Source organism: Cynocephalus volans, chromosome 8, assembly GCF_027409185.1.
Source record: "Cynocephalus volans isolate mCynVol1 chromosome 8, mCynVol1.pri, whole genome shotgun sequence".
NCBI classification, from domain to species: domain Eukaryota; kingdom Metazoa; phylum Chordata; class Mammalia; order Dermoptera; family Cynocephalidae; genus Cynocephalus; species Cynocephalus volans.
The window spans coordinates 32582550-32605857 of NC_084467.1; the positions used below are offsets into that span (position 1 = coordinate 32582550).

Genomic DNA, 23308 nt, shown 5'->3' on the forward strand with positions numbered 1-23308 from the left:
ATCTAATCTCAAGGACTTTATGAGATTCTTCAACTCCAGCAGAAAATCTTTTGGCTAGCTCTTTTCCCTCCTTAAAATATGTCTGCTCTTTACTATAAAAACAATCATAGCAGCACATACCAGAATCTTCTAGGGAAACCCCAAGAGACTTGGGCCTTGTCTGAAGCTGTCAGAAAGCACCACCAACAGCACTGTACAGCTGCCCCAGGACCAGCTGGAAAGACATTTAAAATTTTTTTATTAAGATATAATTGACAAATGAAAATTGTAAATTTTTATAGTGCACAATGTGATGTTTTGATATAGGTATACTTTGATTTCTGTGGCAGTCAGGAGGCCCTCTGTTTGGAACTGGGGACTCAGCACACCCAGGAGTCCCTCTGTCTGTATCCTGCCCCAAATTCGAAATGGAACTCTTGGTGTCTGTGGGTAGGATTCATTCTCAGGTTTCTCTGTGTGGTAGGAACAGCTGACATCTATACACACAGTTTTAACGGGAAGTGATGTCATCGTTGGTGTATAGAAGTGAAAAGAGGAGTAATAAGAATTGATTCTAGAAAGGCCCAGATCATGGAAGAATTTAAACCATACTCAGAAGTTTGGAGTTCAGTGGATGGTACGGATCCAGTCACACACTTTGAGTGGGGCAATGACATCATCAGAACATACCTTGGCAGAATGTCCTTTTCAAAGCCAACAAAAAGACCAAACTAGAAAACTGTTGTTTCCCTCCTAAAGTCTTCCGGGGTATAGAATTGAGTAATAATGGTACAGGTTAGTTGATTTGATAGTTCTTTACTACCAGAAACATCACCTAAGTATACACCAATTACCATCCACTGTTGGGATAGACAGAAAGGAAGAGTCACAGCCTGACTTATGGTAAATTCTTCCCTAGTAATAATAAACCAAGGAAATAAGATTGACGTGGAGCTAAATTTACTGAAAGTTAAGTGCCCTTCCTTCAATCTTTACACCGTAGTTCAATGAATTTTAGAAGTATGATCTTTCAGAAAGGGTAAATTTTAGAGATAATCTAATCTCAGTAAGGAAATTGACTCCCAGAGAAGTGGATTGTCTTGCCTAAAGTCACAGAGCTAATTATAGCACAGTTTAGGTGACCCATATCTTTAGCACTCTGTGGATAGCAGGGGCCAGTTAAATAACGTGAGAAAGATGAAGAGCGTCTCCTTCCTTTCTTCCATTAGACCTCATTCTGCTTCCCTGTTGGTTTCCTAGAGGTACAGGCTTTAATGCTTTTTGAGAAAAGCCATTTCAAGTTAGCTGCTGGAATAGGTTTAGATGTAGTAGGTTGAGTGATCCTTTCATCAGTGAGTGTTTAGAAGTGTTTTACTTCACTAACCTCCTTTTTCCGATTACGTTGTAGGAAGATAATGTTGTTTGGCTTCGTCACTGATACCATAACAATCTCATTGCTACATCTTTTTTCGATCATGGATCTCTTGGATTAAATTGACTCAGCTGGCTTGTATTTTGAGTATATGATTAGCTGCTCTCTTCTTCTAGAATCTCCAAACCTCCATCTTCATCTTGCATATTTTCATATTTTATATAAATATGGGAGGAAAATTTTACAAAGCAGCACTAGGTGATAGAAATGGTAAGAAGACAGATTAGTGAAACTCAGTATAAGGAAGGCTTGTCTGATAATTAGTGCCATCTAATAGTTGAACCAACTGCCTCTCAAAATGGTACATAATTGATTTGGCACTGGACGAACAAGGTGGTCACCTGTAGAAGGATCTGCATTCAGTGGGGAGTTGGACCCAAGGACTTCTAAGTTTCTTTCCACCTCTGATTTTGTAATTTTAAATTCCTTGGTATAGTATTTACCATTATTCTCTAATCAATCTCAGAAATGTTTTAATTTGCTTTGTCTCAAACATTTAAAATGCTTAACTTTTGCTCTTTTTTCAAATGTAAGAATGTGGACAGTGTCTCTTTTTGACAAACGGAAACAACGTTCTTGCAAGATGGCCAGGATGGAAAGGGACTTCTCTTACAGAGCATTCTGAGAGCAGAGGTTGATTGAGTAAGCCTCATGGTTCCTTAAAATGTTTGTACTTACAGAAATTCAAAGTTACTGTTTATTGTTATTTTAGAATAGGGAAGTAGATGAATTCTCTTTGTTTTTGTTTGTCAGCTGGCCTGGCTGGTACAGGGATCCGAACCCTTGACCTTAGTGTTATAAGATGGCAGTCTAACCAACTGAGCTAACTGGCCAGCCTGAATTCTCTTTGGTATAGATGAAAATAGGCTAGTAAACATACCTCTCAATAGCCCTACTTGATTTCTCCAAGATGGTACTGGTGTTTCTGTGTATTCTTTGTAATGAATCAGACAGTGGAGGGACGTAATGAGGAGAACTGAGGTAACTGGCATTAGATTTGTTCTTAAAACAAATAGTGCTTCTTTTTTACTTTGACTTACAAATTTTGTTTGAGCATTAATAACAGGCTAAGTCAAAGAGAATTAACCTCTATTTTAAAATCAGAATTCGTTGATTTAGATTCTTACTTGTGTGTCACATTTAGGCCAGTTTTCAGTGCCAACCCCAGTTTCCCTGAACTGAATTTGATTCAGTGTTTTAAGTTCAGCAAGACCTAACGTTTTCATAATGTGATTATCTCATTCTGTGTTTTCAGAACATTGAATGTTAAACAGGAAGAGACCTAAAAATTCCCTAGAAATTATCTACTGCAGTAGTAGAAGAGACCTTAGACCTTATTGTTCACTCAACTCACTACATGGGGCTCATCTCTCTACCATCCCTGGGAGTTGATTACCCAGCCTCACTTGCACACCTGCACTTACTGGGATTTTACTATTCCTGGATATGCTGTATCTGTTCTCACACAAACTTAATTGTTAGAGAATTCTTCCCCAGAGTGTGCTAAAATCAATTCGACTCATTGGTGCTAGTTCTGCCTTTGAAGCTTCTTCTGAGTAGCCTAATTCCTTTTCTGTGTGTGATAGGAACCTTTAAAGTATGTAAAAACTTCTCCCTTCATTTTGCAAAACAGGAAATATTATATACTTTTATGCTGCTTATTAATGAATTCATTTAACAAATATTTATTGTGTATCATCTTCCATTTGCTAGCGTTGTGCTAAGTGTTTTTTGGGATAAATGATGAAGGGACATAGTCCTTGCCTTCTGGTGCTCACAGTCTATTTAGGGCAAGAGAGACCTGTAAATAACTAACTCTAATAAGATGTTAAGTATTAGAAGAGCAAAACATACAGTGGACTGTTAGCCATAGAGAAAGTCAAGATTTATTCCATTGTATGATCTCACAGAAGAGATGACATTGGACTGGATTTTGAAGTTTGTCAAGCAGGGAATGAGGGAGAAAGCCATTCCAGATAGAAAGAATGGTGTAGCAGAGAGGTGTGAGTGTATGGCATATTTCAGAATGATGACTTGCTAAGCATGTGTAAAGCACAAGCTCTTAACAGGCTTTATATGTCATGCTAAGGAGTTTCAACTTATCCTGCAGCCAGTAAGGAGCCATGGACAGTTCCATTTTGTTTTTTTAAATATCTGTACTATTTTTTCTCATTACAAAATTAATACAAACTCATTGCAAACAATTCAGAGAGTATATGGGTTGTCTGGTTAGCTCAGTTGGTTAGAGTGTCGTGTTGCAACACCAAGGTCAAGGGTTCAGATTGGCCAGCCACCAAAAAAAAAAAAAAAAAAAAATTTAGAAAGTATATAAAAAAATATAGACCAAAAACATATTTTACAACCCCATTACCCAAAGATAATAGCTTTTAATATTTTACATATATTCTTGTAGATGTTTTTTCTGTACATACATATACATTGATTCACATTTTTAGACAAAAATGGAATTTTTCCATGTATACTGTTTTAATGCTGGATTTTAAAAATTAATACATCATGTAGATATTGCTATATCAAATAGAGAGAGATTTTTTTTCCCTATTGTATGGTGGTATCATAATTCCTTTATGTAATCTATTGACATTTCTAATTTTTATAAAGATGTAGTGATGAATATTTTTAACGTATTTTTTTGAGTACGTGACCTGTTGTTTCCCTGATGTATTCTTACAAAGGATTTACTTACTTTTAAATAATTTTTAAACAAATTTTTCCTTCCTGCTATGTGTGAGGAACTCTGCTATGCCCCGAGAATATGGCAGTGAACGTCACAGATCTCGTGTCAGTCCCTGTGGCATTTACAGTTTAGTAGGAAAGAAATGTTGAACAATCCCACAAAAAAAAAAAAAATAATATATATATATTAATAGAATGTGGTACAAGTTAGAAAGAAAAAGTAAAGTATAAGTATAACCTTTAAAAAGTCCTTGTCTTTTAGAAATATATGCTTGAGTATGTACAAATGAAGTGGTACGATGTTTGGGATTTGGGGGTGAGGGAAAGTGAGTAGGAGTATATCGAAACAAGATTGGCTGGGACTTGACAATTGCTGATGCTGGCTGTTAAAAGCTCTGCTTTTGTTTGTTTGAAATTTTCCATAATAAAATGCAAAAACCAAAAGAAAGGGTGGAAGACAGATTAGATTAGGGAGTCAAGGAAAGGCTCTTTTGAGGAAGAAACATTTCAGCCAAGACCCTCGTGATATATAGGAGTTGGCCAGGCTGCAAGTGGTGGATGCTGGTTGGGGAAAAAGCTTTTTCAGCAGTGGGAGCCGTGTGTACAAAGGCAAAAAGCCTTAAGGAAGGAACATGTTGGTGCCGTGGGGAAATGAAAGAAGGCTGGTACCATACAATGTGAGAGACTGGAGAAGTAAGCACGAGCTAGACGTTTGAGGCCTTAGAGACCATGTTAAGGATTTTGTTCTTTAATCCAGCAGTCATAGAAGGAAGGCTTCCACAGAAGGGTTTTAAGGAGAGGAGTGACAAAGTGGCTTTTGCTTCTTTAAGATCTCAAGTTGCCTGTTTTGCGGAAAATAGTTTTGGTTTGGGCTTGGGAGAGAAGAGAATGTAAAAGTAAAAGTGGAGAGACATTAGGAGGTTATTGCACTGGTCCAAAAGATTCTGGTGACTTTAGACAAATAGTGATATAGATAGAGAAAAGAGATGCGATTTGACAGATGTTTGGGTCTTGGCGATGTGGGGATTTGAGGTTTCAAAGATGATGCATAAATTTCTGTCTGATGCAACTGATTGGATGGAGGTGTGATTGACTAAGATAGAGAAGAATGGAGGGAAAGAAGATTTTGTGACAAGAGATTAAGAGATCAGTTTGGAATATGATGTTCAGAAAATTCACTCCAATTTTCATTTTTACCTCTGTATATGAGACTACATGGAAGATTTATATTCAAAGGTCTTATCTGTACAGATTAGTGTTTTAGAAGGGTTATTCTGGTGGGAGTCTGGAGACCAATTAGTTGTTAGTCTGTGAGCTTTTCTAATTGAGGAATCTCATCTTTATGGTTTCTGCCTTTGTATCCCCAGTACTAAGCAGGCAGAGTGCCTGGCACACATGTACTCAATAAATAATGCCAAGGGTGGCACACTCGGGAGAGTGTGGTGCTGATAACACCAAGGCCACGGGTTCAGATCCCATATAGTGATGGCTGGTTAGGTCACTGGGTGAGCATGGTGCTGACATCACCAAGTCAAGGGTTAAGATCCCCTTACCAGTCATCTTTATTAAAAATAATAATCATGCCAAGAGAATGAATGCTTATAGGTGAGAGATGAGAAGGTCTAGGGAGAAATGGATAGACTCTGGAAAAGTTTCCAAAAAAGATTCAATAGGGCTTGGATGGAAGATGGAAGAGATTTTCTCTCTCTTCCCTCACCCCGCTTGTTGAAGAACTTTTCAACAGCTCCATGATGCTGGCAAGTCTAAATATGGGTAGCCATGAATTTATCAAATTTTTTTCCTAAGCATTTATTTGTTTGGAACTCCATAGATTAGAGATCAATGAGCTGTAACTACAATGAAGTAGTAGCATGAAGCTATCTGTAACTCTGGTTCTCTCCTCTGCTGAGTTCTCAAGCCCAGAACCCTTCTAATCTTGGTAGCTCTGGTTGTTGGGGAAGTTATAGCAGCAGGGGAATTTTGAAGCCGGGCAGCAGTAGTTACTCAGTAGTTACTTCTATAAAGCTGTACAGAAGTTGAGAATAAATTGGATATTACTTATGTGTTCTCCATTTTACAAATAGAGACATAAACCCTAGCGAGACTTGTCAAAATACATGCAGCCAGTCAATGTAAGCCCAGGTTTCCCCAATACTAGGCTGGTTCTTATCACACTCAATTTCTTTTTTTTTTCTTTTTCTTTTGGCAGCTGGACCATCTGGGAATCTGAACCCTTGACCTTGGTGTTATTGACACTGTGCTGTAACCAACTGAGCTAACTGGCCAGCCCCTCTATTTCCTGACTGATTAACTAAATCCGTATACTTTCTTCATTTTCACTGATTCCTTATTGCAGAGTGATTATACGTTAATTTTAATATTGTTTAATGCTGCCTGAACCTGGTCTTAGGCTCCCGTTGAATATATTCATTTAGCTGTGACCTTGTTCTTGTGTTGTGCTAATCACTACCAGTTTATATCATTTGTCTATCCTCTTTACTTTCAAAATTGTGTGGAATATTGCCTCTCAGCATCTCTTTCCATTTTCAATTTCAAAATTGTATCTTTTATATTTTCTCCTTGTTTGCCATAACCAATGTATATTGAACACTTGGTTAATCTTTGTAAGTGTACCAGATTTAAGTAGATTGGCCTTATAGCAGCAATGCCAGATATGGCAGAATCCAAGCACCCACCACTCAGGCTAACATCTTTGGGCCTTCTTCCTTTGTATGTGTAGTGGGGGTATGTGTAGCGGAAGGGGTTTAGATAGTGTGTTTCCAAAAATATTTTGAGGGAGATAAAGGAAGCTGCTTAAAATTTCATGTTTTCAGGGGCTGGCCCGTGGCTCACTCGGGAGAGTGGGGTGCTGATAACACCAAGGCCATGGGTTCGGGTCCTATATAGGGATGGCCGGTTCACTCACTGGCTGAGCATGGTGCTGACAACACCAAGCCAAGGGTTAAGATCCCCTTACCCGTCATCTTTAAAAAAAATTTTTTTTTTCATGTTTTCTATAAGACTTTAAAATTGGGTCATGGTAAATTTCTTCTTCCTGATATTTAGTCAGTTTTCATTCTGACATTTTAGGACCAGAACTCATATCCCTGTCTAGAAAGAAGCGTTCTATGGTGTTGGATAGGGTGTTGGTATATATGTATGAGTGAGTTAACTGACCCTTATCAGTGAAGATGAATGGGAAATGGGTTCTGGAAACCTCTCTATACCATGTTCTTATATGTAGCTCTCATTTATTATCGTTCCTGTGTGTTGTAGGCACTGTGAGGAGGGTATTACTGAATTTATTCTGTAGATGAAGAAACTGAGGTTTAAGTGTTTAAGTATCTTTCTGAAGGTCACACAAGTGATCATTGATGGCGCTGCAGTCAAACCTCAGTCTTTTCTGTATGCAAAGATTGTACTTTTAATAACAATGCCATTTCCCCACATTTTCAGCCGTGTATATGTAACTTTTATCTCTTGTATTTTTCTCTTCTCCAATTTCAGAATCTTTTGAAGAGCATGCAGTTATTGACTAATAAATCTGGTGGCTCAAAACTAAAAAAGACCGAGTGTGGGATAGAACTGTCACTATTCTATTGGGGAAAGGTTGTAGGAGGAATGTCAGGTTGGGAGGAAGTGGGGGATGGGGGCAGAATAGGCTCTCTTCCAGCTTTTCATGACAATATAGTTGCTGTATTTCTGTACTGAGGCCTCGTCAGTGGCTCCAGAGCATCAAGTCTTAGTTTTGCATTCCTAAGAGGCAAAAAGACTTTAAACTCTGGAGTGGGATCTGGAGAAATTCCACAGTTGTGACAGTTGCTTAGGTGATTAGGAATTGCCTTCTCCAGACTTAGGGCTAGGAAGCAAACAGCATAGCATTCCATAGCTCACATTTAGTAAGTGTTTTTGACTTTGACTTTGTTAGCAAAACAAATGCATTTTAACTATCTTATCGTGAATTCTAGACTTTAGAATCTGGAACAAAGAAAAATTGCTAAAGAAACATGAATTAAATTTGGTCCCATTTTAATCTTATATAACTTAGATCTTATCAGAGTTCCTTTATGAAAACTGTAACCTAAAATAGATATACAGCACCCTAAGAAATCTCATTTACATCTGTCTAGGTTTTTCATTTTGTGTTTGTGTAACACTCCACCACCCAAAACAATTGTGTGAATCAGTTGTGTATTTATTAGCTATGTGGCAGACTAACTATGCATATTCATCTAAGGATTTGAGGAGACTGAAGGTCTTTTTACAAGATAAATCTGAGCCTGTCAAGATAATAGCAGTGAGAAGGTATTGGGATACAATTTCAGGCAGAGAACACCACCTGGTGGTGATAAGGAGGATTTGAGCCTTCTGTATTCGTGGTATTTTTGCCATAGTAAATGAATGATATCTTTGTCAAAAAAAATTAATCTTATTTATAATAATCATGAACTCAGATCTCTAAGAATAATTTCTGCCACACGATTCTAACATTCCTCATTAAAACTGCTGTCAAAACCCGCAGGCTAACCAAATAATTATCTGTGTCCCGCAGAACTGAAGTCTTTGTGCCCTTTGTTGTTCTGAACACATGTCCTGATTATCTCTGTAGAAAATCAGTTAGTGTCTTTTCACGTCTTTATTGCAACCTCTAATTTTGATATCATGCTTAGTTTATGTGGTAAGTTTCTACTTAGTGGAATGATGGAGAAGGAAATATTTCTGATTTTTCAGAAAGTCTTTGGCAGGTGTCATATAAAAATAAGTCACTTTTTTCCTGTATAAAAATTATAAAGAGGAGTGATAATTTTCCAGAGTGATTATTAGGGTGAGCAAACGTGGCAGGGGATAGGAGACTTTGTAATAGTTTTTTGGTTTTTTTAAATTAAAATTCATATCTGAGATTTCTTTCCTTTTTTTTTTTTTTTATTTTGGCAAAAAGCAACTTTTTTATCTGGCAAACTTGAGTCTAGGTAATTCTATAGTTGGGTAAAGTAGGGACATCAGCCCAAGAGGAAAGGATTCTATTAAGTTAATGTGGATGCATATTTTATAGGCCTGGAGGGGAGGGAGAATAAACAAAGTTTTCAATTTCAGGTTGAGCCTTGGGCAGGCATGCCATGTCTGTATCTTTTTTCCTAGCAGGAAAACTGAATCCAGGTCCTATCACCACTGAAGTGTCTTGGGGGAGGGCTGCTCATGTAAGGTGCTAGGTTAAGTAGAATGTGACTGGCTTTGCACTGCTCTCCTGGGATTTTCCATTATATAAAGTAACAGAGTATTGTAACATCTGCATCTCAACACTCATCAACACTGTAAAAAACTGCACTATACACAAATGCCTACATATTGTATAATTCCATTTATATTAAATGTCCTTAATTGGCAAATCCAACAGAAACAGAAAGTAGATTCATGGTTGCCAAGGTCTTGGAGGGAAGCATTGGAAGAAAATGGAGAGTGCCTGCTAATGTGTTTGGGATAATAAAAACATTCTAGAATTTGATAGTGGTGACCATTGCACATCTACGTGAATATACTTTAAACCACTGTACTGTATACTTTAAAAAAAAAAAACGAAAACAAGCATAAAAAGCTGATCTGTGGAGGAATGAACAAAGTCAATAAAAAGGTGATTATGGTAAAAACTCTTTTACTTATGTTCTAGCAGAAATATTGTTTGATAACATTGCAGCTCGGGCCTTGAACATTGTAATTTGTGCTTTATTGCCCTGTTCCTGACCTCCATAGGGCCACGATGGGCCTCCTGGAACATTGGTGTGTTCATCTGCATTCGATGTGCTGGAATCCACAGGAATCTGGGGGTGCACATATCCAGGGTAAAATCAGTTAACCTCGACCAGTGGACTCAAGAACAGATTCAGGTACTTACTTACATAGCCCATGAGTGAATCACCTGCTCCCATGTATCCATGTGAAAGTAATTCCAGATGAATTTCAAACTGGGTATCAAGGTGAATATTAAAGAAAATTTAGTTGTTAAACACTATGTCAAATTCTCATACCTTAGTGAGGAAATTTTTAATCTTTTTATTCAAGATACAAGTTAATCTTCCTATATTTTATTTCCTCCAAAACACAAATAGTCTATGGTCTAGGACCTCATGAGTCCCTGAAAGTGTTAAGAGGGAACTTTGGATTATTTTCTAAGACCCTCAGCATTGACAGACCTAACATTTGTAGTTTTAAATATTCACTTTTTAAAAATCTTCCAAATCATAGACTTACAGTAATATTTTATTGCTAAAATGCATATACGAATCTTGCTTGATGTTAGCTCGGTGGGCTGGGAGTGAGACACTTAAGTTAATGATCTGGGTAGCCTAAGATCTGCACCCTGATGTAGCTTTACTGTCCTTTATTCTCTTCCTACACTGAAACACTTTCATGTTAAAAATTTTTGTTCTCTTTTTTTTTGGGAAAAGGGAGTCCCCAAAGAAAACCAGTTGCTAAAGTTGGTGATGGAAATAAGAGTTTATTCCTAACCATAAAATGGCTTTAGAAATTACTTTAGACTGTTTTTATGCATTCATTAAAGGTTTAAAAAGATGAGTTACATTTTTCATTTACATTTTATTGTATCTTATGAAGGAAATTATATGCCATGGAGTTATTTGGGAATTTGGAGATTTAAAAAGGTCTTGGGATTTATCCCTTACATGTGTAAAGGGATCTATTTCAAAAGCCTAATGGGATACATTCATTTATTGGTAATAAAGCTGAATAGGTTAATTAATAGTATAAACTCAGAAACTTAATGCTGATTATTGCCTGCCAGGTAGACATTTTGATTGGTAGCTAGGTATATTGGACTTGCAAATGATATCTTCGACTATTGCTGAATTAAATGTATCTTGGCAGACAAATCTTTCAGTAAAAGAAACCCATGGGGGAAAGGACGAGACAGCCATGGGGGTAAATGATTGGGAATTCCTAGTAGAGAGAATCATGGGCTGAAAATCAGAATACACAAGTTTAAATCTTGGTTCTGCCACTCTCTAGGTTGGTTCTTCAATTGAACAATTGTGGATTTGGGTGAGAAGTTTTTCAAGTCTCTCCTGATCTGACATTTCATGTTTCTACATTCTCTCTGATCGCAGTGCATGCAGGAGATGGGGAACGGAAAGGCAAATCGACTCTATGAAGCCTACCTTCCTGAGACCTTTCGGCGACCTCAGATAGACCCGTATCTTTTCTGGAGCAACTTGTGTTTTATTTTAGAAGGCTGAGTGGTATTTTGGTGTTTGGGGAGAGTCAAATAAGACTCAAGCCCTGTGATCCGACTGGTCCATCTCTATATGGATTAGTCAAAGTCCTTGCTTTTCCTCTCTCCTGCAACCAAGACATACAAAAAGCACGTTTACTTGCTAAGGTCAGAATTGTCATGTAGTGTCACATGGGGAAGACTAACTCAGGAATTAAGACTGCCGTGATTTCACTGTGAACTCTTCCATAAAGTGATATCTCCACTAGCTTTTGGATGTCTGAAACTACTGTTTGATAAAAAGAATAGTTTACTGTGCTCTGTCCAGCCCTTGCCGTCAGCAAACCCACCATTCATTTTTATCACCTTTCTACGTCCTGTGTGAAAGAATTAACTGTTGTTGACCAGTTTATCTTCCTCCATCCCTTCAACAGGGGATAGGAACTAAGATGTAAAACCAAACGCCCTAAAGGCAGTGCTTCTCAAAATATGGTTTGTAGACCATCTTGTTAGAGTTTGCTTTTTAGTGGGTGTAGGTGGAACCTGTTAAATGCAGATTTCAGGCCCTGAAGAAGACCCATTGATCAGAATCTGGCAGTGGGACACAGAATTTATATTTTTAAGGGGCACTTATGCCTTGTTTGAAGCTGATTGACCTAAAGGCTTTAACATAGATAACTATTTTACCTATATTCTAGAACAGCCACAGACATCTCTGATGTCAGGATAAAGATTAATCCCACTTGGTGCTGTCATCACTCTGAAGGGAAATCATAGGAAATAATGATTCCCTGCAGTAACCGTGAAGGAGGCATTTTAAGGTTTTGATCAGGGAAACTGCATATGAAGAGATAGGAGCCATGTGGAGAAACCAGGCCAGAGGGAAGGAAGAGAACAGTGTTCTGTGGAATCCAGATTGACCTTTTACATTCTTGCTGTTCGAGAAACTTGTTTGATTTATCCTTAATAAGTTTTTTGCAGAGCTGTCGAGGGATTTATTCGAGATAAATATGAGAAGAAGAAATACATGGACCGAAGTCTGGACATCAATGCCTTTAGGGTTGGTTGTAAATCTTTCAGGTTTTGTTCATAATAAGAAATTTGCTTAATAATAAAGCCAGGGAAGAATCTGAAGACCTGCTACCAAAATACTCCAGAACCATCATTTTAAAAATGCAGAAGCAGAAAGAAGCCAGTTATTGAGTCAATACCATGAGATATCATGAAATAAACTTTTGCCTCAGGGATGGGCAGGGCAAACTATCAGTGAATTCTTTGTCTTGATCTGTATTTAGATGATGTTAGTGATTCCAAGTTCCAAATTATTTCTTGAAATGGATATGTTGGGCATACTAGATCAAATAGAATAATACATGTGTATACATATGTACATATGTACATATACATAACTTTTTTTCTGTAAATGAAGTCAACAAAAGTAAGTGTAATAAAATCACCAGAATTTCCTCCATTTTGATCAATGCATATTATAGCATTATGTGCTAATAACCAGTGTGTTGGTGGACTGATTGCCAACGGGACCCTGTTCCTGAGATGGGTTTCAGAGGGAGACTACCAGCTGCAAAGACACATTTCATCCTAGGCATGGTTAGAATCTTAAATTCAGTGTAAGATAACTAGGAGAAGTATAAAATACAGGAGGAAATACAATATGGTTTCTGGAAGAAGAAAATATGCCTGAATAATGACAACTAAATGAGACCAGTATCTATGACTATTTAGACCTATAAAATCCTTTGACAATATTCTACAGTAAATTCTCTTAGGAACAATTGACTATTTCTCTACCCACAGAAGTATAGAGAGTATGGGATTCTCCAGTTCTAGCACAGGTGCTATCTGTCTGCCTGTCTATCATCTATTTTAGTTATTTATTTTAATGGGTGAAATGAAACAGTGAAATCACTAGGTTTTCATGGGGCCCTAAGTCCCTCCAGGTAATTAAAAGTTAAGCTGATTGGAATGCAGATTGATCGTTTTTTGTTTTTTGTTTTTTTTTTTTCTGGTGGCTGGCCAGATTGATCTTTTGAAGCTGTGTGAAAGGGGCATTAACTAGTAGGTGAATTTCAACATAGGCAAGTAAGTGCAAGGTTATACATGTAGTTAGGTAAAAATAATCCCTTCTCAACTAAGTATGAAGGACTCTTACCTTGCAGTCATCCAGAAAAGGGACTTGTCAGTTATCATAATTGTTCCAAGAAAGAATTAACCTGGTGTACAACCATAGCTGAGCTGGTATCATCAATGTACTTCAGGACCAAAGTACATGCATCTCCTTATATTCATAGAAAACTGTGGTCTGTCTGCCTAGCTCTGTTCATTCTGTCTGAAGACAGGAGATCAGATGAGGTCAAAAAAGGGTATTTGAGGTAATCCAGAAGGTGGAGGAGGAGGGGAGTTGCTATATGAAGATAGAGTTGTCAGGTATTCATAATTATGTTGCTGGCACCGTATCTATGGAAACAAGACTCTTTTACTCCCAGTATGTTTTCACTTAGGAAGGAAATTCCTCAAGCTTACCAAAAGCTATTTCAAAAATTTTAACCTGATATACTTAGATTTTTTTTTTATATTCTTATAAAGTTTTTTATGCTAAAAATTAATATTTTCTAAGTAAAGACATTTAATATCAAATGAAAGGGAACTGGCTTTGTTAAAGTATTCTTTTTTAATGGACAGATAGAGCTTTTTTTTTCTGAAAGCATTTTTAACTTCAGGATATAAAGTGTCCTGTATTAAAGTGCTATACTGTGCATAAAAAAGACAGCTGCATGTGTTGTGATTATAAAATCATTTTATAGAAAACATTAAAATTAAAGTGAAAAATTCATGCATCATCTCACTGTCTATTAATGATTATCATTGTGGTGTATTCTGTCTTTTTTTCTATACAGTTACTTTTGGGGGGCATAATTATAATATAGTTATGTAGAATGTCTCCTGCTTTCATTCTATTTAACATATTATGTATTTCTAAGTTATTTATGTGGTTTTTGCAATTTTTAATTGTTGCATCATCTTTTACTGAGTAGCTAAATCACAGTTTATTTTACATTTCCTTTCTGTGGCATAAGGGTTGTTATTTAAGTTTTTCTTTAGCACAGACAATTCTGGGGTGAATTGCTTACATTATAAGATGTGATATTATCTAGGTCCAGGGATCTCAATATTTGCTTCTTCGTATTTTTGCCAATATACTTTACAGAAGTTGTACTATTTACACTGTCTTCTCAGCATCATATAAGAGTACTAGTTTCACTTCGTTCCTAATACAACAGTAGGTATTATTAAGATCTTTCTTCCCCTTAAAATGCATTTTAAATTCTATTTTTGATAACTAGCGAGACTGAACATTTTTTTATCTGTACACTATACTTCCTTTTATGTGCCTCTATTCTTAAGGTTACTTTGTGGTTCTGTTTTGCATATAGATGTTTATTTGACGTTAAAATGTGACCAATAACTTTATAATCTATAAATGTATTATGAAACTGCCTCTGGAACTAACAAGAACAGAGAGATTTTCGAATATATATATATATTTATATCCTTGTTGGTTCTACACAGGCAACTCATGCAGGACACTCTAAAAAGGATATTTTAGTCCTTTTTTCTTTGGAATCCCCTAATTCTTTTTTGCCTTATATCCTTAACTTTTTTTTTAGTCTCTGAGCTTGAAATTAAGGTTTATTTTCTGATTTTTAAAAAAAGGAGGTGAATATTGAGCAGACCTATGATAGAATTTATAAAATCACAAAGGACATAAGCTGAGTAAGATGAAGATGAACTTACTCACCAGTATACCAAGATAAGGGGAAACCCCTCAAAGCATGAGCATGTTAAATTTGGGGCAAAAATGGGCAGCAAACTGGTGAAAATTTTTAGCGTCTGTAGATAGCCTAGCCTGCAAATTTCAAGTCATGAGTGAGCTAGACTATGAGGGCAGGTGCTTCAGGCATTTGGAGGATGCCTGGCACAGCATCGAGGCTAATGTGGAAAAGGTCAGCTCTCGTGCTGTACAGCAGGACACACCCCGACGTTTGTAAGACTCCTGCATCAGAACCATTAGGGATTTTTGAAGTCCTTCTTTGGACATTTTGAATTATAATTAATCAAACTATTAGTCATCATTTGGCATATGTTCTTTGTCTTGTTTTGTTAAATCTTTATAGAAAGAAAAAGATGACAAGTGGAAAAGGGGGAGTGAACCAGCTCCAGAGAAAAAAATGGAACCTGTTGTTTTTGAGAAAGTGAAAATGGTAAGTGGGAAAGCATTTGCCCTGTGCCTTAGGTATGTTTATATGGATGGAGGGGAGGGGTGGGAGGCTCGTGGTGGATGAGATGGAGCTGATACCACACTACCGTTGCACTTGGAGCTAAAGGGTTTCACATTTAAATTAGATCACCTGCTGCCATTTCTGCTTCTTTCCCATTACCTGTTGCTGCCTAATCTGTTCTGTAAGACTTCTCTTTGGGGCCAGCTGGGAGCTCGGAAACTGTATCTGTCCCATCTAATAAGCAAGAGGCATGTTCCAAGTCAGAATGCCAAGGCTATGTGACACCTTCTGAGCAGACACTACCTCCACATTGGTCCTTTTCTTGTTAGACCTTCTGTACCTCATTTTCCTGTTGCAGTTAAGACCAGTCCAGAAGTGAGTTCGTACTAATCCATTTTAAATGATCCTTTCTTGTATTCTTGCTATCGAAGCAGATACCTTTCTTTTTCCACAGGACATGCTGTGGCTGTAGTAGATATCCTCATATAAAGGCTTGGAATCTTGGGAGAGAGGACTTACTATTGCTTAAGAGTCTTTTCTTTTCTTTTTTTTTTTTTTTTGTCTTTTTCATGACCGGTACTCAGCCATTGAATGCAATGGCCATTCCTATATAGGATCCGAACCCGCGGCGGGAGCGCCGCTGCGCTCCCAGCGCCACACTCTCCCGAGTGTGCCACGGGCTCGGCCCTTTAAGAGTCTTTTCTCATCACTGTGACTTGCATTGTGTGCGGATACAGTCACTAGTGATATTGGCAGAGAGAATTAGGTAATCTTTAAACTGATCTCCCTTTTGGTGCTAAAGTAAAAGGTTTTCTAACCACTGGGAGATTTGTTGGCTCTTGACTCTTGTACTATCAGATACCTACCTTTATTCTTGGCTTTTCCAGGGACCAAAAACTGCTGCTTCTGTTGAGTACTCTGATCTGTGGTTGTCTTGGTTTCAGAAAGATCTGTCTCTTCAGAAAGCCAAACAAGCACAGATACTTTATTTTTCACTTTAGGTTTGGTTTATGCACTCATGCCTCCTGACTTGATTTTATCACTTGATACTTCCTGAGGTTTGTTTTTTTGGTAACTGTTTGAATAACAGCAACCACAAGAATATCTATGGCTTTAAAATTGAGAGGGGAAAAAAAGAGTTCAAAAACACCTGCTTATTTCCTTTTATAACATATTTTCACCTTAGCCACAGAAGAAAGAAGATCCACAGCTACCTCGGAAAAGCTCCCCGAAATCCACAGCACCTGTCATGGATTTGTTGGGACTTGGTAAGAGTTAGACTTTTTTTGTGTGTCTTTTTCGTGACCGGTACTCAGCCAGTGAGCGCACCGGCCAGTCCTATATAGGATCCGAACCTGCGGCGGGAGCATCGCTGCGCTCCCAGTGCCGCAGTCTCCCGAGTGCGCCATGGGGTCGGCCCGAGTTAGACTTTTCAACTCTCATATTCTTAAATTTTTGATGATTTCTCAGTGACCCTAGGAAGATAGGCAGAGATGGTATTCTCTAATTTGTGTCTTCTTCACTGAGATTGTTCTCTCACGTTCTTCCTGTTATGTTTTACATATGAACAGTTGCTCTAAGGAATTGTCTGCTGTGACATTTTTTAGAGACAGTACAGTGCAGTGGTTGAGAGCATGGCCTTTGGAGCCAGAGTCTCAGCTGTGCCACTTACTGTCTGCAACCTTGGGTAGTTTACTTAACCTCTGAACATTGCTTTCCTACTCTATGCAGTGAGAATAAAAACAGTCTGTACTTCAAAGGCATTTTTGGAAGGATTAAATGAGATAATGCCTCCAAAGCTCTTAGCCTGTGCCTGGCACATACTAAGCACTCAATAAATGTTAGCAATTTCACCAAACAGCACCTTTGAACCTTGTGCCACTTCCCTATACTCCACTCCCTGCCCCCATCCCTTTGCTTTTTCAGGTTGTGACCTATTTCTGAGATAGCCTGTTACCTTGTGGTCATTTTTCTCCAAGCCTTTGAAATCCTGAACTAGTGATTCTGCCTCTTTCAGAAAGAAAGCCTGTTTCTGCCTTTCACAGCACAGATAGTCAAACTTAGTTTCCGTCCACTTCTGCTGGTTTAGGTTATTGGCTACTTAGGCTTCTAATTTCTGTACTTTTCATTTTTCTCTGAAAATGAATCCTGTACTTGCCCTTCAAATAGCCAGAAGGCAGCCAGCCAGCCACCCCAGCTGTGTGCTGATGTAGCCTTCAGTCCTGGGTTTCTGCTGCCCTGTGCCTGATAGCCGAGCTATAGGCTTCACCAGTGCACTTTTGGGAATGTGGGGCGAGGCCTCTTTTGAGAAGCCCCACCCAAGCTAAATGATTCCAGAAGTTCAGATTTCCAGGCCCAGGCATGGGCCTTCTCTGTCTGCTTTTTGTCCAGAATGTAGGGAAGTGTGGGCTTAATGCGCAGTGCTACATTTAACTTTGATCTCTCCTTCTAGATGCTCCTGTGGCCCCCTCCATTGCAAATAGTAAGACCAGCAACACTCTAGAGAAGGATTTAGATCTTTTGGCCTCTGTTCCATCCCCTTCTTCTTCAGTTTCCAGAAAGGTGAGTCTTATGGGCTCCTCAGGATTAAAGAGCATTCTGGAAAGGGTGATTTTCATAACTTAATCATAGAACCAAGTCATGCTTCCTTAGTGGAATCGGACTTTGGTTTTCTTGGTTCTTTATTCTTTCCTTAACACTGTGTCACTGTTCATACCATTTTGTCTCCTGCCCCCAAAGTGTGGGCCCTTTCTATGGGCTTCTGTTGAAGGTGTGTCATGTTGTAAAGTCTGATACTTTAGGTGAGCTCCTCAGCCTGGGTTACTGCCAGAGCGTTGTGGGTATGAAAGACTTGCAACTTTAAATGGCTTCCATGTGTGGAATGCCTGCTATGTACCAGGAACAGTGCTAGGTGTTTTTTATATATCATTTTATATATTTCATTATTAATTTCAAATCTTCACCACAACCCTGCAAAATGGATATTTTCCAGATGAGGAAACAGTTCAGAAAAGTTTGTGACTTGCCTCTGGTTATACAACTAATAAATGGATACATGGGGATCTAAACTCACTTCTCTCTGCTTTATCATTTGTGGGTTGTTTACTGTGTTTGCTTTTTCCTACTAATCAGATTGTTTTGCTGAAGAATGAAGAATTGTACCAGAGCTTAACTATTAAGAGTTTTCAGATATTTGTATAGTAAAATGTCAGAAAGCAATTAACTAGAGCCATGAATTCTTATTGCAGATGTTAGAAGCAACAGAGAGGTGAGGGAGGTCCTTAAAGAGATCCCCATAAAAACTATTCCGGTTCTCCCCCTGCCCTCTTTTCCCAAAGGTTGTAGGTTCCATGCCAACTGCAGGGAGTGCCGGATCTGTTCCTGAAAACCTGAACCTGTTTCCAGAGCCAGGGAGCAAATCGGAAGAAATAGGCAAGAAACAGCTCTCTAAAGACTCCATCCTTTCACTGTATGGATCCCAGACGCCTCAAATGCCTGCCCAAGGTAGATTTCATGGGAGTCATGATAATGTACCAGGTGAAGACATGAGGACTTACATGCAGGAATTATTTGTTGTGACAGGGAACAGTTTTTTTAGGGGCTAGGACATCATATACCGAATAAATCTGAACATGATATTTCTTGTGAAGCCACAGTATCAGTAGATAGATATTCATATAACTCAGAGCCTTACTTCTGTGGGGTTTGAGGTCACACCTCTGTGAAGTCTGACTCAAGGCCTGGATCTGAATCCTAAAAGGGAAGTGGCTAGGTCAGCTGCCCACTGGTAAGCCATAGCAAATCTTGTAGACACTGTCTAACTGCTTTGCTGTGTAAAAGAGCATTCTTAGCTGAGTGGTCTGAGAAATTCTAGCTGGGAAGAAGTAGCCAGTGAGAGTTTGGGATAACTTTTTGTCCTTTCCTCTTTAACCTGTATGTGTGTTTTCTTGGCAGCAATGTTCATGGCTCCTGCTCAAATGGCATATCCCACAGCCTACCCCAGCTTCCCTGGGGTCACACCTCCTAACAGCATAATGGGGAGCATGATGCCCCCTCCAGTAGGCATCGTAGCACAGCCAGGAGCTTCTGGGATGGTTGCCCCCATGGCCATGCCTGCAGGCTATATGGGGGGCATGCAGGCATCAATGATGGGTGTGCCGAATGGAATGATGCCCACCCAGCAGGCTGGCTACATGGCAGGCATGGCAGCTATGCCCCAGACTATGTATGGGGTTCAGCCAGCTCAGCAGCTACAGTGGAACCTTACTCAGGTGAGCTGCCACATTTTTCCTGGGACAAGAGTTTTGAGCCTTCCTCAAGTCTGTCTCACTTTGCACCTCTTCCTAATCCTTTGAATCCTTTCCACGTAGATGAGATAATGCCAAAGACATTCTCAGCTTTGCTTTTTTTTTTTTTTCCTAGAAGATCTGTCTAAAGTCAGATTTTCTGAGACGTTCTGGGTTTCTGTAGAATAAGGGTAACTGCCTAAATCTGAATCTCTCACACATCCTCAAAAACAAAAACACCTATACAGACAGAGAATGCAAATAAAACCCTCCATAACCCACAACTAGTAGACAATACTACAAGCATCGAATGACATGGCAGCTGACATATGAACACCCAAATCCAGCAGACCCAGCATCACGGAGGAGACTATGTGGAAAGAGGAGAGGGAGCATAGGCCTAGAGGTGAAGAGCACAGATAAAACCACCCCTCAGAAGGTGAAAGACATGCAGTGATTGGAGACACTGAGAACAGGTCCGGGACCTGGTAGATTAGAACTCGGGTTACTGGGGTCTTGAAATCTATGGGATTGTAGGTGGTAGCCTTGGAAAAGCATTGCATCTGGGGGAGATGGGCATGACTTAGGAGGAGGAGGTACTCTTCTGAGACCTGGTGGTGAAGGGAAAGAAAGAAATGGGAAGTGGAAGAGAGAATTGCAGAATCCAAAGATACACCATCCTCCTTCTCCCCAAATAATCGCTTCACTAACTAACAGAAGAGAGTGATCTTGAGCTAAGGAATCTAGTAAGCATCCCCAAACCCTAACAGCTGTCTGTATTTTGCTGATTAGAAAAATAAGGCACTACAGAATAAACAGCATGTGACAGATGACGTTCATACAAAACTACTATGAGAAGAAAATAGAAAATGAAAATCAAAACATTTTAGGTAATGAAAATTCTCTCCCCCAAACAGCAGAAGAAAACTGTTATACAATCCACCAACCTGAATTAAATGTCCTTAAACAAACATTTTCAGGTAAGACAAAAAAGCTTGAATCAGAAATTTAAAAACTTAGAACCAAAATGGACAAAAAACTGGAAGTGGTGAAATGAAAGTTTACTGAGCTCAGGAAAGAAATTGAAGAAAAAGACTAAATTTTCTTAGGAATAAAGACTGGAATACAAGTTAGCAAGAGGAGAAGAGATTCAATTCTCTCTTTATATTTGCCATTGAGGAAAGGCATGAAATAGCTAAGAGAATGAAAACTAAATATAGAAAAATTTAAAAAAAAAAAACAGGGAGAAAGTAATACAGGAGTTAGGAAAAGAAAGCCTAAAGAAGAAAAACAAGATAGTGGGACATAATTAATATACTTAAAACTATAATACAAGAAAACTTTCTAGAAATAAAAGACTTGGATATAATATTGAAAGAGCCCACTGTGTATCTGGGAACATTGATCCAGAACAGTCAACTCTAGAACATATCCCAGTAAACCTTTAGACTTTAAAGAACAAGAAAAATTCTCAGGGCTCCAGCCTTCTCTGTACCTCTACAAAAATGTGTCACTTACAAAAAAAAAAAGAATACCCAAGTTGACATCAGACTTCCTAACAGCTACATATAAAAAGACAACAGTGGGAGTAAAATTTTCAAGACACTCGCTCACGTGCAAGACAAGTATTTTATAGCCAGTCAAGCTACCATTCAGGTATCAAGGCTATAAAAAAAAAAAAAAAAACCCAAAAAACAAAACTTAAGTACACAAGAACTCAAGGAATAGCATACTTTCAAGCCTTTGCTGAGGAATCTAACAGAAGATAAGCTTTATCCCTCTAAGAGATGACTAGGAACATTTTTGGCAAAAGGACTGATGGTGAGCATTGAATGTTTAATTGAGAATCTAACACTAAAAGTGGTGACAAGGGTGGAAATACATTTGTTGTACTCTGACAAACAGAAATACAACTAAAAATAATGTGTGGAGAAGGAAGGAAAAAGGGGGAAAGTAGAATAAGTTAATTGATTGTTACTTAGGAAATAGATAGAAGTCAGAGAATAAAAATTAAGCTGACAGACCAAATCGTGGCAGCTTGAGTAAGGAAAAAGGAAATCAAGAGCATTATAAAAAGTATTAGTATATGGGCTGAGCCCGTGGCGCACTCGGTAGCGTGCTGCGCTAGCAGCGCGGCGACGCTCCCACCGCGGGTTCGGATCCTATATAAGAATGACCGGTGCACTCCCTGGCTGAGCGCCAGTCATGAAAAAAAAAATTTAAAAAAAATAAAAATAAATTCTACATTTAAAAAATAAAAAAATTAAAAAATTAAAAGTATTAGTATAAAGGTAATAACTAGAACAAATTCTTTCTAAATACCAAAATAATTTTTCAAAATGAAGATAATAAAATACATAGACTATGAAATGTAGTAAATATAATAAACACAGTAAAAATACACTGAAATATGATGGAATTGAGACCAAACATATCAGTCATATCAATAGGGCAACTCTTCTATTAAAAGAAAAAGATGTTCAAACTGGCTCACAAAGCAATGCCTAATTTTACATTAGGTACAAAGAAATACAGCTGAAACAAAGAGATTTAAAGGGAAAAGGAAGGGACAGGCAAAGGAATACCAGAGAAGCGGTACGTGTGCACTGCACACATGCACGTACATGCTGTCTTTATCGTGTTTACTATACTTTTTAGAAAATATTACTATGTTTTCATTTCTCTCTGGTCTGGAATAATTTATGTAATAGGCTGCAGTTAGCTCAGTTGGTTAGAGTGTGGCGTCGTGACACCGAAGTCAAGGGTTTGGATCCCCATACTAGCCAGCACACACATACACACATGTATGTATGTAATATTGGTCTTTGCAGGTTTGGTAGAATTTCCATGTGAAATTTTGTGGGCTTTTTGGCTTTCTTTTGTAGTAATTTTTAATAATTTTCTGTTTCTTCAATGGAAGTCAGTTTTGGAAAACAGTATTTACCTCATTTATCTATTTCATCAAGGTTTTCAAACTTATTTATCAAAAGTTATGCCAAACAGTCTTGTTAATTTTTTCAAAGAACCAGGATTTTGATTTATTTATTGGTTCTACATTTTTCTGTTTTCTACATCAATTTCTGGTTTATCTCTACTATTTCCTTCCATATGCTTTCTTTTGGTTTACTTTGTTAATCTTTTTCTAGCTTTTATAGTTGGGATTTTAATTCACGTCATTCTTTCATTTTTATTTATATAAGTAATCAAGTGCTATAAAACAGATAGAAACATGTCTAAAGGACACATAAGCCAACTTCTATAGAGGCTCCCACTGGTCAAATGTGAGACATAAAAAAGAATGACAGTAATGGATTAAAACAAATTGAATGAAAAAAATCTGAATCCATAATGATAATTTTTAAAAAATTGAGTGTAGAATGGAGGAGGGAAAGCC

At 38.1% G+C, this 23308-nt stretch overlaps 1 protein-coding gene across 3 annotated transcripts in view; it reads left to right on the forward strand.

The window, feature by feature from the left end:
* Positions 1–23308, forward strand: part of SMAP2 (small ArfGAP2) — a 41803-nt gene that overhangs the window by 15661 nt on the left and 2834 nt on the right. The window contains exons 2-10 of one of the 3 annotated variants that reach the window (XM_063105128.1): positions 9857–9990; positions 11227–11312; positions 12312–12390; positions 15524–15610; positions 16815–16896; positions 18081–18190; positions 18967–19132; positions 19583–19899; positions 20832–20894. In XM_063105128.1, the coding sequence (XP_062961198.1) occupies positions 9857–9990; positions 11227–11312; positions 12312–12390; positions 15524–15610; positions 16815–16896; positions 18081–18190; positions 18967–19132; positions 19583–19899; positions 20832–20870 (1100 nt within the window). In that variant the 3' untranslated portion in view covers positions 20871–20894. The remainder of the gene's footprint in view (positions 1–9856; positions 9991–11226; positions 11313–12311; positions 12391–15523; positions 15611–16814; positions 16897–18080; positions 18191–18966; positions 19133–19582; positions 19900–20831; positions 20895–23308) is intronic. The other 2 variants (XM_063105129.1, XM_063105127.1) reach the window with 2 other exon arrangements.